We start from the raw sequence: 13,011 nt of genomic DNA on the forward strand, positions 1-13,011 counted from the left end.
CTTTTAATTATTGTTTGACGGAATTTTACTACTTTTCCCAAGATCAAAATTAGAAATCAGCAACTTATTATAATGATATTATTCTTATATAACTCTACTTTGCAACTACACTTCAAACTTTTGTAACCAAATACAATATTTTTTTAATATAAGACAACAATTTTAAATAATTAATTTGGTTTTTTAATAATTTCAGCTACGCATTGCTCATCTGTTGTTCTAATTTTCTATCTTCAAATAAATGTATTTCCATCATTTTGTCGTATTTTGTGTGTCAAATAATTTGAACCTGACCTTGATGATTTCAGCGACTCATTTGTAGTTAGCTTGTAAAATGGTCTATTAAATACACATTATAAACTCATACCAGCATGTTGAGCTGATATGTTTGTGCGGGGGCTGCCTGAAAAGTTTGCCAAAAGTAGCCAAGGCGAATGCCTTGAACTCGCCAAACCAACCAAAAGAAGCTCGACAAACAAAAAAAATATATGACTAATTTTTTGTCTAATGATTGATGGCAGTTGCTCTCCTAATTTTTCTCATTTTATCTCTGTTGATTAGCAAAAAATGTATATATATTTTGAGCAAACTTTTTTTGAGATATTTTCAACGTTTTTATTAGTTACGCAAAGATCTAGTCCGCAGATATTTTTCTGCGATTCTGTGCGATCATGTCAAGGTATCTCATCCTCATTATACACACACACACCGCCATAAATCATAATTGTTTGAATCTTAAATAGTTGTCAGTCAGCTGGCAGCGTCATAATTTATAATCAATTTGCCTTTCAAAAAATATAAATCCAGCAACAGCAGCAAATATAACTCTCTTGTCGCCGCTGCAAATGTGTGAGTAAAATATATGTATTTATTAAATTCGTTTTATTTCATTTCATACAGGTCGCGAATATGTGTTTTTCCGCTGTCTTTATAGACATTCAATGAATAATGTTTTCGTTTGTTGGCGAATTTATTTCGCTTTTTTTTTCTTGTTGCCATTTTGTTTGTTGTTTTTCATAGCTATATTTCTTGGCTGCTAAATTTTGTTGAACTGCTCATTTGGTTGACATGTTGTTTCCAAGCGCCTTGGTGAAGTGATTTACTGCGTTCATATGCCAAATCTTCCGGTTATATGTTTAGAGGTGGAACGATAAAGAAATAGAGGTTGGAAACCCAATAGGGGAACCATTCAGAGCGCTAAAAAGTGTAAATTTCTTTCAAATTAATGAGGGGTCATATAGTTTTATTTTTTTTCAATCATTACTCTTTGCAACGAAAAAAGGGGAATCACAAGCTTGATTTAATTTAAATTTATTTCTTTGTATTTTTTACGTATTGTCTCTTATGTGGTTTCTTTACTAGGTTACTTAAAGATATTTATATTTCTAAAAAAAACATTGTAATTGATAAACATTAATTTAAAATGTATCTACTTTAAAAATTGCATTTAAGTTCCCTTAGAATTTTAACTTTATTCGTTTTTTTCTTATTATAAAAGCCAGGTATCAAAGTATTACTCTACAATCGGAGATCATTAAACCCTGATGAGTTCCCCTGTGTCTTCTTTTTGGTTTTTCTTTTTCAATTCGCTGTTACTATGGAGCTGACGACACAGTGCCTGCCAAAATTAGCTAACGCCAGCCATAAATTAACAAAAAGAATGAAAAAAAAAAACGGTTTGTTGGCCACAAACCACAAATTAATGAAGCTTCGGCAACAACAATGAAATCGTTTGTATCTGTTATTAATTTCTTTACGTGAAATATCTTTTTTAGTAGGGAAATGAAATGTCTTTATATCAAAAGTCGAGTGTTATCTGATTGAACAATTAATTAGTATGGATTTTTCGTGTCTGCTTATTCAGCGCCTCCTTAGTCACATTTATGGCTTGCGTTGTTTTTCTTCTTTTGTTTTTGGCAGATATTAGCATAGATAAGGATCTGCCAGCACAAAATAAAGAAACTCAGAATTAATTCAACGTTTAAAATAAAATCGTGAACATTTTTTATGACAGTTCGTATTCGGTTTGGATTGATGTTCCACAGCCGGCACTATGTCATCGACAGAACTTTCCCAGACATCTAGACACGTGTGTTTGGCAAATTAGCAAACTAACAAAAAACCGAAATTCGAAAATCGAAAATCGAAAACTCAAAACTGGTAACATTAAAGCATTGAATTATCTGTGTATAACCGTTTCCTCCATTCCGCTAAGTGGTCCGGCAACTTGTCAGCGTGATAACAAATTCAATAAAATCAAATTAAATACTCTACAAAAATGCTAATCAGAGCTTCCCCCGCCTCCTTTATTTCAAAAAGGAGAAATTGTTTTTCTCTCCTCCTTGGAGTGATTAAAATATGGTAAACAAAAATATGTGGAGGAATAAACAACCAACTTGGTAGTAGGCGCAAAAAAAAAAAAAGAACAAAAAATACCAAAATTTAGTTAGGTGTGGCAATTCAAAAGGTTCGACGCCTCTCAAAGTGACGCGGCCCCAGGTTGTTGTTCTTGTTTTATACTTTTTTTTACATTTTTTTTACATTTTTTTGTAGTTGTCGATTTTGTTGCTGCTTGGCTGATTTCCCCCTAAGGTCTCCGTCGCAGACTCAGACTTCAACTTAAGGAAAGACTTGGATTATGAACGACTCAAATATGCAAATTTATCTACAAAGTCTCCACACATGAACTTCCACACACATCTACTTATATATATATGTATATATATTTGTATAAATTTATACAGCATTTTGTTGCTGCTATATTTTTCACTCATATATTTTTCTTGAATTTGCATAAAAAGGGTTTGAGTAGCTGAAGATTAAACGGCAAACAAATATTAAGTGTGAGATTGGGATGACGATGTCGATGTCGATGACCAAGCCTCTGTCACGGGGTCACCATTAACTTATCTGCATAAAAAAGTATATAGAGAATAAAATAATCTAACGAAAGTATTAATTATTAATGGAAAAATTAATTATACAGCAACCAAAAGAGATAAGCACTGCATATGCTTAAAATGTTATTAACGTTTTAGTTTTCAAGTAAGTAAAACTACAATATTTCTATATTATAAATACAACTAATTATAGTTTTAAAAGGGTGCTGTCATTGGTATGATAATTTTAAATGATATCATTTATTTATATTTTAGCCTTTGCCATTCATTTTCTGGTTAGTTTTTGAATAACACATTTTAAAAATAAAATAAGTTGTAATGAGTTTAGTTATCTGAGGAATTTACTAAGACCTAAAATTAATTTTAGAAATACTAGAGAACATTTTTTTTAACCATTTTAAATGCCATCTTGTAAAGTGGGTTTTTAAATTAAGTTTATAAATAGTTTTTATGGAAGTAAGCTAATTAAACAAGAGTAAAAGATAATTACTAATTGTAATACCAAAAAATTCTAACCAATTTCAAAACTTATGTTACGTCATAAGACGATATTTATTTATATATTTAACTTTAAGCGTGTTTCTAGCTTGGTTTAATAAGCCATATTAACAGATTAAATTATTTTATACTTTTATTAAGATTTACAAATAGGATGAAACTATTTTTAATTGAAAAACTTTTCAATAAATGTTTTTAATCTTTTTTAAGCTCCAAGTTGATTTTTTTTCATTTTATTTGTGGGGAATTAAAGACAAATAAAATAAATAACACTACCAAGCAAGTATTTAAAGTGGTTTTCGCGTTCTCCATATCTTTGTATTTAACTAATCCCCCCAACCATTCAATTATCTAATTTATGCAAATGTCATTATGGATATTACCTTATAGATTGCAGATTACGGCGATCGTTTACTTATCTAAATGCCATTTGACAAGAGGAAGGAGCGGGATCCATTTGCTGACGCAGTTGCCATGCATACAATATTATAATATCTCGATGGCGGTGGGAAATCTTGCGGGAAAAGGGGGCTAAAATCTACACCTGTTGCCAGTGCGTTTGATGTAGGAAGCAGAACTTTACTTCCTGGTTGCTCCTCCTCCTGCTTCTTCTTCTTCTGGGTTCATTGGCATTTGAGCATTTGAGTCACATGTGGCTCACGTCCTGTGTCCTGTGCATCCGCACCCCCCTCTTCCCCCGGGTTCCTCGACTAAGCCTGTCATCTGGGCTCTTTATTTCATTTTTTTTTAGCCTTTTTAGCCGAAGCCAAAGACAAAAGACGTTTGAGGTTGATGACACCCAGTGGCGGCTAAAAAAAAAAAAACAGCGAAGCCCATAGAGGTTGGCTTTTACAGTTGCTTGAACTAGTTCTGCCTCCCTCTCGCGCCGCTCCCTCTCACTCCCTCTCGCTGCGTCGAAGGCACGTGGCCAGAACCAACAGAAGTTTGAAAAAGGGGCGCAACTTTTCAGCCAACTGGCTGGATTGCATAATAGCCACTGGACCCTCTACACTTGGAAATGTTTTCAAAAGTTCTACAAATTCTGCAATAAAAGTGGAAAAAGTAAGTTGTTTGTGGCTTTCTATTTGTATTTATAATTATAATCAGTAGTATTTGCCAACCTACCGAAAATTGCACTTAATCAAGTAATTCTATTTCAGATATTTTCCTTTATATTGATATAAGTTTAAAGTATAGATAAGGATTACAAGGACTAAAATTATGTACTCCATTTTTTTAATTAATAATTTTTAAGTAACTTTTGTATGTAATAACATTTTATTAGAAAAATTGTTATAGCTTTAAAATAATAATACGTTTTTCACCATTTACAAAAAGAGTATTGAAAAAGAATAAATACAAATTCATAAATTAAGCAGTGCCTTTAAATCTATAGTTCAAATTTCTGTTCCTTCAATTTTGGTGAAGCTGTAATTATATGACTTGTTTTAATTCACATTACAATGTCAAAATAAGAGTGTAAATGGCAAAAAGAATATTTCCGGGTCTTGAATAGTTACGTTTGTTTTTTTTTTTTGAAAAATCACCCAATTTAATTTCTGTTAGTTTTAGTGTAAGCTGGCAGCTGGCCAGGTTTACTCTGTTGTCGGCCGTTTTGTTGGCAAATCATAAAAATATTTATGTAAATTAATCATTTAAACGCAATGGGATGGACCGGGCTGGCTGCTGCTTGGGCATGCTCCACACGCGCTCACTTTGCTAAAATTCATCAGCTACACTGCCCAACAAAATACAAATTATGCCGGCGGGATTAGCATAAATTGTGTGTTCGTTCGCCGACCGATCGCAACGATGCCCATAAGCATACGCGAATAGTCGTGGCTTTTGGACACGGCCGTGTTTTTATTTTCTGGCCTGTCGTCGTCAGTTTGGCTGCCAATCCAATCCAATCCGATCCGATCGATCGGCAGATCGGGTAGATCGCATATATGGTCGCTATATGGCCGACTGATAAGCCCTGCTTTTGGCATGCCAAACATGGCCGTGCTCGCACGAAATTCCAACTCATATTTATGTCAAAATCCATCAAAGCTTATGTCGCCGCACAATCCGTTAGGGGCAATGCCAATCCAGCGTATCTAGTTGGAAATCGGCTTTTGGCTTTTCGTTTTCAGTTCTCAGTTTTCGAGTTTTGGTGCCCGAACAATGCTACGCAAATCCGACAGTGAAATAATGTGGGGACACCGGCGATAACTCAAATAAATAAGAGTCAAAAATAAAAATAAAAAAAAACAGAAAAGATACAGATACAAAGTCACACACTTTGTATCTGTAAGCCGCACACAATGTTGACTGCTCGCCGCTGAATGTTGAATTCAAAATTAATACATTTCAATGAATAACAAATGATCTAAATGATTTGTTTAGATAGTTCTCCTGCTCAGAAATCGGACGTCAGTATAATACGGGTAGTATGTGGGTTGACCGGGCCAACGAAACAAGTTTCGTACTGAGCTTAAATCGTGGCCCAGCATTTCCTGCTGCTGCCATTAAATGTTTGTGGAATTATATTCCACTTTTTCCAACCTCTATACACTGCCAAAAAAAGATTGAGGGATTAACAAGAATAAGAGGAGCTATTCGCTGATCGTGCTAACACTCTTTCAATTGCACTAAATAAAACCATAATTGTACATATGTACAAGTATGTACTTGAAAGTTGCATCCTCATTAAGTTTATTCTATTTAATACAATTAAAAAATTAATAAAATTGTTTCTTATCTCTTTGGTTTTTTAATTTTCAAATATTTTATCATATTTTATTATTATACTTTACTAAGTTTCTGGAACTTAAATGAAATACTTAAAGCATTCTTGATAACATTCTTCTAAATATATTCTGCGGACTTTAGTCTTAATCATTTTATAATTATAGAAATATTCATATTGTCAAGTCTAAAAATTAAATTCATTATTGTAGTTATCTGTTGTTTCTTTTTTAAAAATTGTTCCTCGAAATATTTAATTTTATTTTATTTATTTCTCTGGCCGAGTGCACCGGCAATCTTTAGCTGAGTCAACTTCCGACGTGACAACAGTCAGTCAGGCAGTCGAGTTGCCCCCGAGCGATCTCGAAGCTGTGGGGCCGCAACTATACTTAATCGATTGAAAATTGATTCTTGTAAATAATTTCAGTTGACGTCAGCGTTAATTACATGAGCGAAAAAAAGCGCAAATCTTTTGCACGACTCTCTCGAGCTGAATCACTCGAATGCACGTGGCTGATTTATTACAAGTCCATGTGGGTATATGGTTATATGGGTATATGGCTAAATGGCTATATAGCCACCTCCACAGACTCGAATCGGAATTAGGGAGGGAGGGGGTTCGAACCTTTTTGCCCATTAGCCCAGCCTTGACCGCCGGCGATGTCGAGTGGCTCAACTGGTTGACAGACTGACTAGAGATAGTCGTCTATATATACAGTGCTCGCCCCCCCAGATTATTAGCATATTTTGCGCCGATATGGGTCAGCCTTAGCTGTGTCTCACTGTGTTCGCTCTGAAATCTGGGTTGGGCCGCCAAACAAAGCTCTTTTTAAAGCGGGGGAAAACTAAAACTGAACGATAAATTCGCTTAGCGAGGAGTACATTAAATGGTTTATATTTATGTGAAGTGAATACAAACTACATAATATGGCACTTTAGTTTCGAATAATTTATTTTAGCACACACAGTCAGTATAAGTCCTCTTTAAGTTTATAAATGCCTTAAATACAAAAATTAAATTATTATTATTTATAAACCCTAATACTTTCTATGTACACAATATCTAATTTTCACCGAACAAACTTTACACACAATATAAAATAAAGACCTACAAATGTTTTCTAATCAAAAACCTTTTATTCAAAACAAAATTAGGAAACTAGTTACTGATAAGACCAAATAAGTTTGTTTCCCTGTCCGTTAGTTGGTTTTGATTCATTCATTTTATCAACAATCTTCAGCATTTTGCTTTTCATTAAAAAAGAGTTTTCTTTGTGTTTTAAGATTTATTAACATTTTCTTTTAACAAATTTTAAGCTATTAAGAGTCCGTTAAGGCTTTTGTTGTACTATTTTTTGTATGTTTATTTCCCTTTAATATTTGAATACTAATATATCAATTCCAAACTCAAAAGAAAAGAAAGATATTTGTTGAACAAAATGAAAGTGATTAGGCTACTTTAACTTTAAATTACTATTCAAAAGTAATGTGATCATAATTTGAACTACAGATACATTGGATTGGATTCTTTCTGTTTCTTACGAGAATATTTATTACTTTATTTCAGGGTATCTTAATTCCGATCAGTTCTGAGTTCACTGCCCATTTTTCCAATAGATGTTCACCGCTGTCCATTGGATTACTGGAGTAGGTACTTTATACGAGTGTTCTCCCCCGACTTAGTCAGCAGTTTAGGTCGTGTCAATGCGATTGGCATTTAACGAGCTTCATTGCTTATAGGGTTAACATTTTGGCATAAGTACACACCCATTTTCTATTTTTTCTCTATGTATTTAACTTCGTTTTTTTAGTGTTTCTGCCAGCACATATATCTGTGTCGCCCATCTCTGCTCTGGGCCCAACTATCCAACTATCCCCGGCTATCTATCTAACTATTGTGAGTACTTGTCATTTAGTTTACTATTTACTGTCACGCTTTTGAGTGCCCCTCGAATGGAAATGGGAATGGGATTGGGTCTGCGGCTTACGGGGCTTGGTTAAATGGGAAGGGCCGTCCGAGAAATATAGAGGAGTGTATATGGAGTTTGGGAGAACAGGGACTGACCTGCGATAAAGCCAGTTGTTTGACCAGTGAATCAGAAAGCAAAAGTCTTTGGGTTCCTCATCATGGGGGTTAATAAAAGTGCACGTTATTTACTTAAGTCAATTTATTTGTATTTAAATTTTTATTTTCGTTTACACATAAGTATATAGCTTATAGTATTGTTCAGTAAAAGACAGAATATTTTCGTACATAAAATTAAGAAAAATAATTTCATTCAAATGTATTTCACATGTGTCAGAATATTTTTAGAGTTTCTAAGAGTAAAATAATTACACGCTTCGCTTACTACATCATTATATGATTACAAGTTTATGTTTACCATTTGTGAAAATATTTATTGCTTTTAAAAAATTGAAAACTGTAATAAATAAATAATGACAATATTTAAGGCATGTTATTACTTATGGTTTGTATATTAAACTTAAGGTACAATGCACTTATTGTTTTTTATTTTACGGAAGTACTTTATTATTAAAAAATTAGTATGTAAAAAATTTTTTTGTAATTTTTGTAAGATATCAAAAACAAAAATTAGATTTCAATTCTAACTCTGGCTAGTAATTGATTGCCATTATTTTTCAAAATTTTTTTTTGGTAGATAGAAAATAGCATCATTATTATTTCCCTGCTAAAATCGGTTCCATTCTGCCGATGTTTGCCAAACATCAGGCGGCTGTGAAGTGGACTTGGCCACCTCTCCTCCTCTCCTGTTGGCCAACTCCTGGTCCACCTCCTCCCGATCCTCCAGCTGCTGTCCTATATGTCCGTTCCAGTTGTCCAATGTCCAGCGATGTCGGTTGTCTGGCGACAAAAACGGCGCGTCAAAAGCAAACATTTTGCGCGGCACAGTTTTGATTTATGAGCTGAAATTAAATTAACTGCTGCAACAGCAGTGCAGAAGTGAAGGAATTTAAAGCGTTGAAATCAACAGAGGGGCAGCAGCAAAATATTGCAATGCAGTTTCAGCCTGGTCTCCATCCTTTTGGCCAAATTGACAGTGGCAAATACGCGGCGAAAATTGCGAAAGCCATAAGGAAACCGTTTGCTCGTTTTATTCCCATTTTGCACGATAAAGTAAATATATATATATTTGTATATATACAATTTTATTCTCCCTCCTCCATTTTTTCAGTTGATAAAATTATCATTGTGGCCTTTGGTGTGTCATTGCAAATTGTGTTTGCTGGCGTTATTATTTTTTATTTCGCTGCTTATCGGGCATAGCACAAAAAAAATACAATAAAAAAGGAATGCATTTCTCCTATCAGTTTGGTTCAGTTCGAACTCCATATATATATTTTTTTTTGTCATTTCCAGACAGTCGTATCGTGTTAAATGATTATTGTAAATAACTTTTCTGAATTCGAGAGCCTTTAGTAAATATCAATTTGAAAGTAAGTAATACAACTTATCATTCCACTTCTTTGAAAGTTGATATTATATTATAAAGAAATGTTTAACCTTTTTCATAACCTTGTCTAACACGAATTAATGTAGGCAATCTTCTCCTTCATTTGCTTCTCAAATTACAATTAAGCAATTCTGCCTGTACTAACCAATCAAAAACAAACAATTTCCATCAGACGAGAGAACTTTAGCAATTAGCAATCCAAAGTGGATGCCATTTAGCCGGGAAAAGAGAGGGATATACTCATGTAGAGAGGGACAGAGCACCCACAATCCATCGTTATCTGTACTTGGCAATTAATTGAAATTGATATTTAGTTAGATTAAAAATGTTTGTTAATTTATGACAAGTAGTTTTCAAGTGACTCGGATCAGCCGCACCTATATCGCCCTTCACTTAAAATTAGTCATTCCGAATCGCTTTTCCATATCTTATCGTTAGCTGCTCTGCATTTTTTAACATTCAATGCTCAATGGTTAATTTTTGAAATGGAAAATTTATTAACACAATTTGTTAAATTATATTTTTAAAAATGATATTCTTTTCATATCGTGCATTGTTCAGATGGTTTCTGTTACTTTATACAATTAAGCAAACCGTGAAGAGATGAAAAGTCGCTAGAGACTCGCGCGCGTTTTCTGGCGATTTACAAGTTGAGTTTAATTAAATTGTTGTTTAAGAATTCTCAAATAAAACAGACAAAAATGACATGGTATGCGGAATGATATGCGCTCAAAGATTTTAAAATAGTTTAAATTTTCGAGTTAAGATTCAAATTTTATTTATTAAAATGATTTATATAAAACAGTCATATGTTTTATATATGTATTTGTTCAAAAGAATTAACTTTTGTTCAATTTTCTTACCAACCAATCAAAAGTCGCTAGTGACTTTAACGAGTTTATCTAGCTTTTTAAGTCCCACTTTACGGACAACTTTAGATAAAGGTCTTGAATTAAATTACTATAATTAATTTTTGGTGAACATCACTACTGAATTTTGGTTAACATTTTAATAGTAACTCTTACTTTCCCATCATTTGCAACTTCCTTTTGCGTTTCATCAGCGTTTTCTCATCGTTTTAAAACGCACTTTTTGTTTGTTTTCGTCTTTCTTTTTGGGATTTTTGCATTTACTTCGTTGTTTTTTGGTCTTCCAAGAGCACGGTATGAAGTTCCTACGAGTTTATAATGAACGTAGGAACTCTATACCTCGCTGATGGCAAAAACCAGGTAAAAAATATCTTGGCAGCGTTTCCCTTTTTCTTTTTCACAAAACTCGAACCGTAAAGAGGCGAACAACAACTCACATACCAGCTTACAAAAATTCCAACTCTTTTTTTTTCCTGTAGTATTTCAGTTGTTGTTATTCTGCTGATGGGATTCTCTTCATGGGATTTGTGCTGGGGGAATTTCTAGCTTGATGATGATGACGACGACGGTTATATGGTTATATGGCTATATGGCTATATGGTCCTCCGCCGTTTCTCGCTTGGCAGCTTTTTCAGCGTTGTTTTTTAGGGTTTGGCGTTTTTTGCTGGATCAACTTTTTTGTTCGATTGAATTTAAATTATTTTCAAATCATTATTAATAATCAGTGTGTCTATTATTAGTTAAAAATATAATAGTTTCTTTATGCAAAATGCGATTTCTGTGGAAAGTTTTTATGTGAAAGAGTGTTTCTAAGAAATGAATATAAAATGACATCATATTTCTGGAAATTTTTTATTATTTTAAAGGAAGTTTATTTTTAGTAAATTTGTTGAGGAAGTTATGTCAATTTCTGGGCTTAATCTGTAATGTTTTTATTTGTTTACTTTTAGAGAGTTTTTAAGAGGAAGTAATCGTTTTTTTCTCAAACGGGATATCAATGAATTTTCGGACCTTTGTTTATTTTCTGTACAAATTTCCAAGAATGTTTTTGAAGTTTATTTTCTTATTATTTCTCCAGAAGCTTGAGTAGAAAATTTTAATAAGTTTCTTGGTTTACATCTTTTTTGAAGGTCTTCTAACTATTTTCTAATTTACTCTTTTTGGTTTTAAAATAATTTTTAAAACTTTCGTCGTTGTCTTGTCGTTTAATCGTTTGTTTATTTTATTTAATCCTATTTATTAAATTCATGTTAATATAAATTTCCGAATTTAGATTTTTAACGTTTCTGATTTATTTGGTTTTCTCCGTTTTATTTTTATTATCAAAGCTTGAGTGTTTCTTTCAACACAACGTTGTTAATTTTTTATTATATTTTTTTGTGCTTTTAAATTTTTTTTTCCGTTTATACTTTGTTAAATGTTATTTATTCCAAAATTCTTCTTGACTACTACTGCAATATATTTATTTTGTTTATCTTTCATTTGGTTTTACTCCGCTAATTTTATGGATATAAATTTTCCTTTTATTCTTCTTCATCACTTGTAAATTGTTTTTGAGTTTTTACGAGTTTTATGTCAAGTCACGCGAATGCGAAAACACGGAACGACTTGCGAGCGTTTGATGCGCGACTTTGGAGCTCCGAAACCCAACTGAAAAAAACGCAGCGAAGTCGCGCAGAAAATAACTCGAAGTGCGGCGATGTTCGACGTCGACGTCGATAGAGGCAGCGACTGCAGCAGAGGCGACGGGCAGCGACGTCGACTGCGGCAGAGCGTGGGTTTTTGATCGCGCGACTTTAAACGCGCGCAGAAACTTCAAGTAAAGTCGCGCGCAGCTATGGAGAGTTGTTTTTTTTAGAGTGTACAAGTTCTTTAGACTGGGTTTGTAGATTTTTTAGAAGTATGGGTTTTTTGTCTTAGTATGTGTGTTGCAGTCGCTGTCTGCGTCGACGTCGACGTCGACTGCGGCTTTATCGCTATCAATCGATAATCGCCAGATTAGAAAACGCGTCGACGTTCACTTGTGCACGTAAGCAGCGCTACAAGTGCAGCACACACACACACACACACCGATAAACCTCAATATCTGACCGATCAAGTAATTCCAGTTTATACTCTTTTATTAACAATGCGTTTTAGCATTAGAAAAACACAAGGAACCTGAATTTATTTAGATGATATTTTTCAAATCAAAATTTTAGCTTTAAGTTAATTTTTGAAAAAAATGTTTACAAATCGTTCGTAGGTTTTTTTTTCCAAAAATAACAGTTATATTCGTCCGCGTTTTACAACCATCGTTTGAAAGAATCGTTTGGCGACTAAAACCGAAAACTGAAAACAGAAAAGCACGCGGTTTCGTGGTTGGTTGCTGTCGACGTCGCTGCCGTGGTGGGTTTCTTTGTCGGTGGTGGTTTTCCAAGGTGGTGAATTGCCCACTTGTAGCCGCTGCATTGCTCAGATACATATACAGCCAAGCGAAGTGCATATTTTGTAGCGCTGTCGCTCTTGTCGCCTTGTAGCCCAACATGACGCAAGCAG

General features: G+C 33.8%; 1 protein-coding gene across 1 annotated transcript in view; it reads right to left on the reverse strand.

The window, feature by feature from the left end:
- Positions 1–8,821: 8,821 nt before the first annotated feature.
- Positions 8,822–13,011, reverse strand: part of LOC123037393 — a 40,227-nt gene continuing 36,037 nt past the window's right edge. The window contains exon 4 of the mRNA XM_044457729.1: positions 8,822–8,994. Within this exon, the coding sequence (XP_044313664.1) occupies positions 8,822–8,994 (173 nt within the window). The remainder of the gene's footprint in view (positions 8,995–13,011) is intronic.

Source organism: Drosophila rhopaloa, unplaced genomic scaffold, assembly GCF_018152115.1.
Source record: "Drosophila rhopaloa isolate 14029-0021.01 unplaced genomic scaffold, ASM1815211v1 contig_163, whole genome shotgun sequence".
Classification (NCBI taxonomy): domain Eukaryota; kingdom Metazoa; phylum Arthropoda; class Insecta; order Diptera; family Drosophilidae; genus Drosophila; species Drosophila rhopaloa.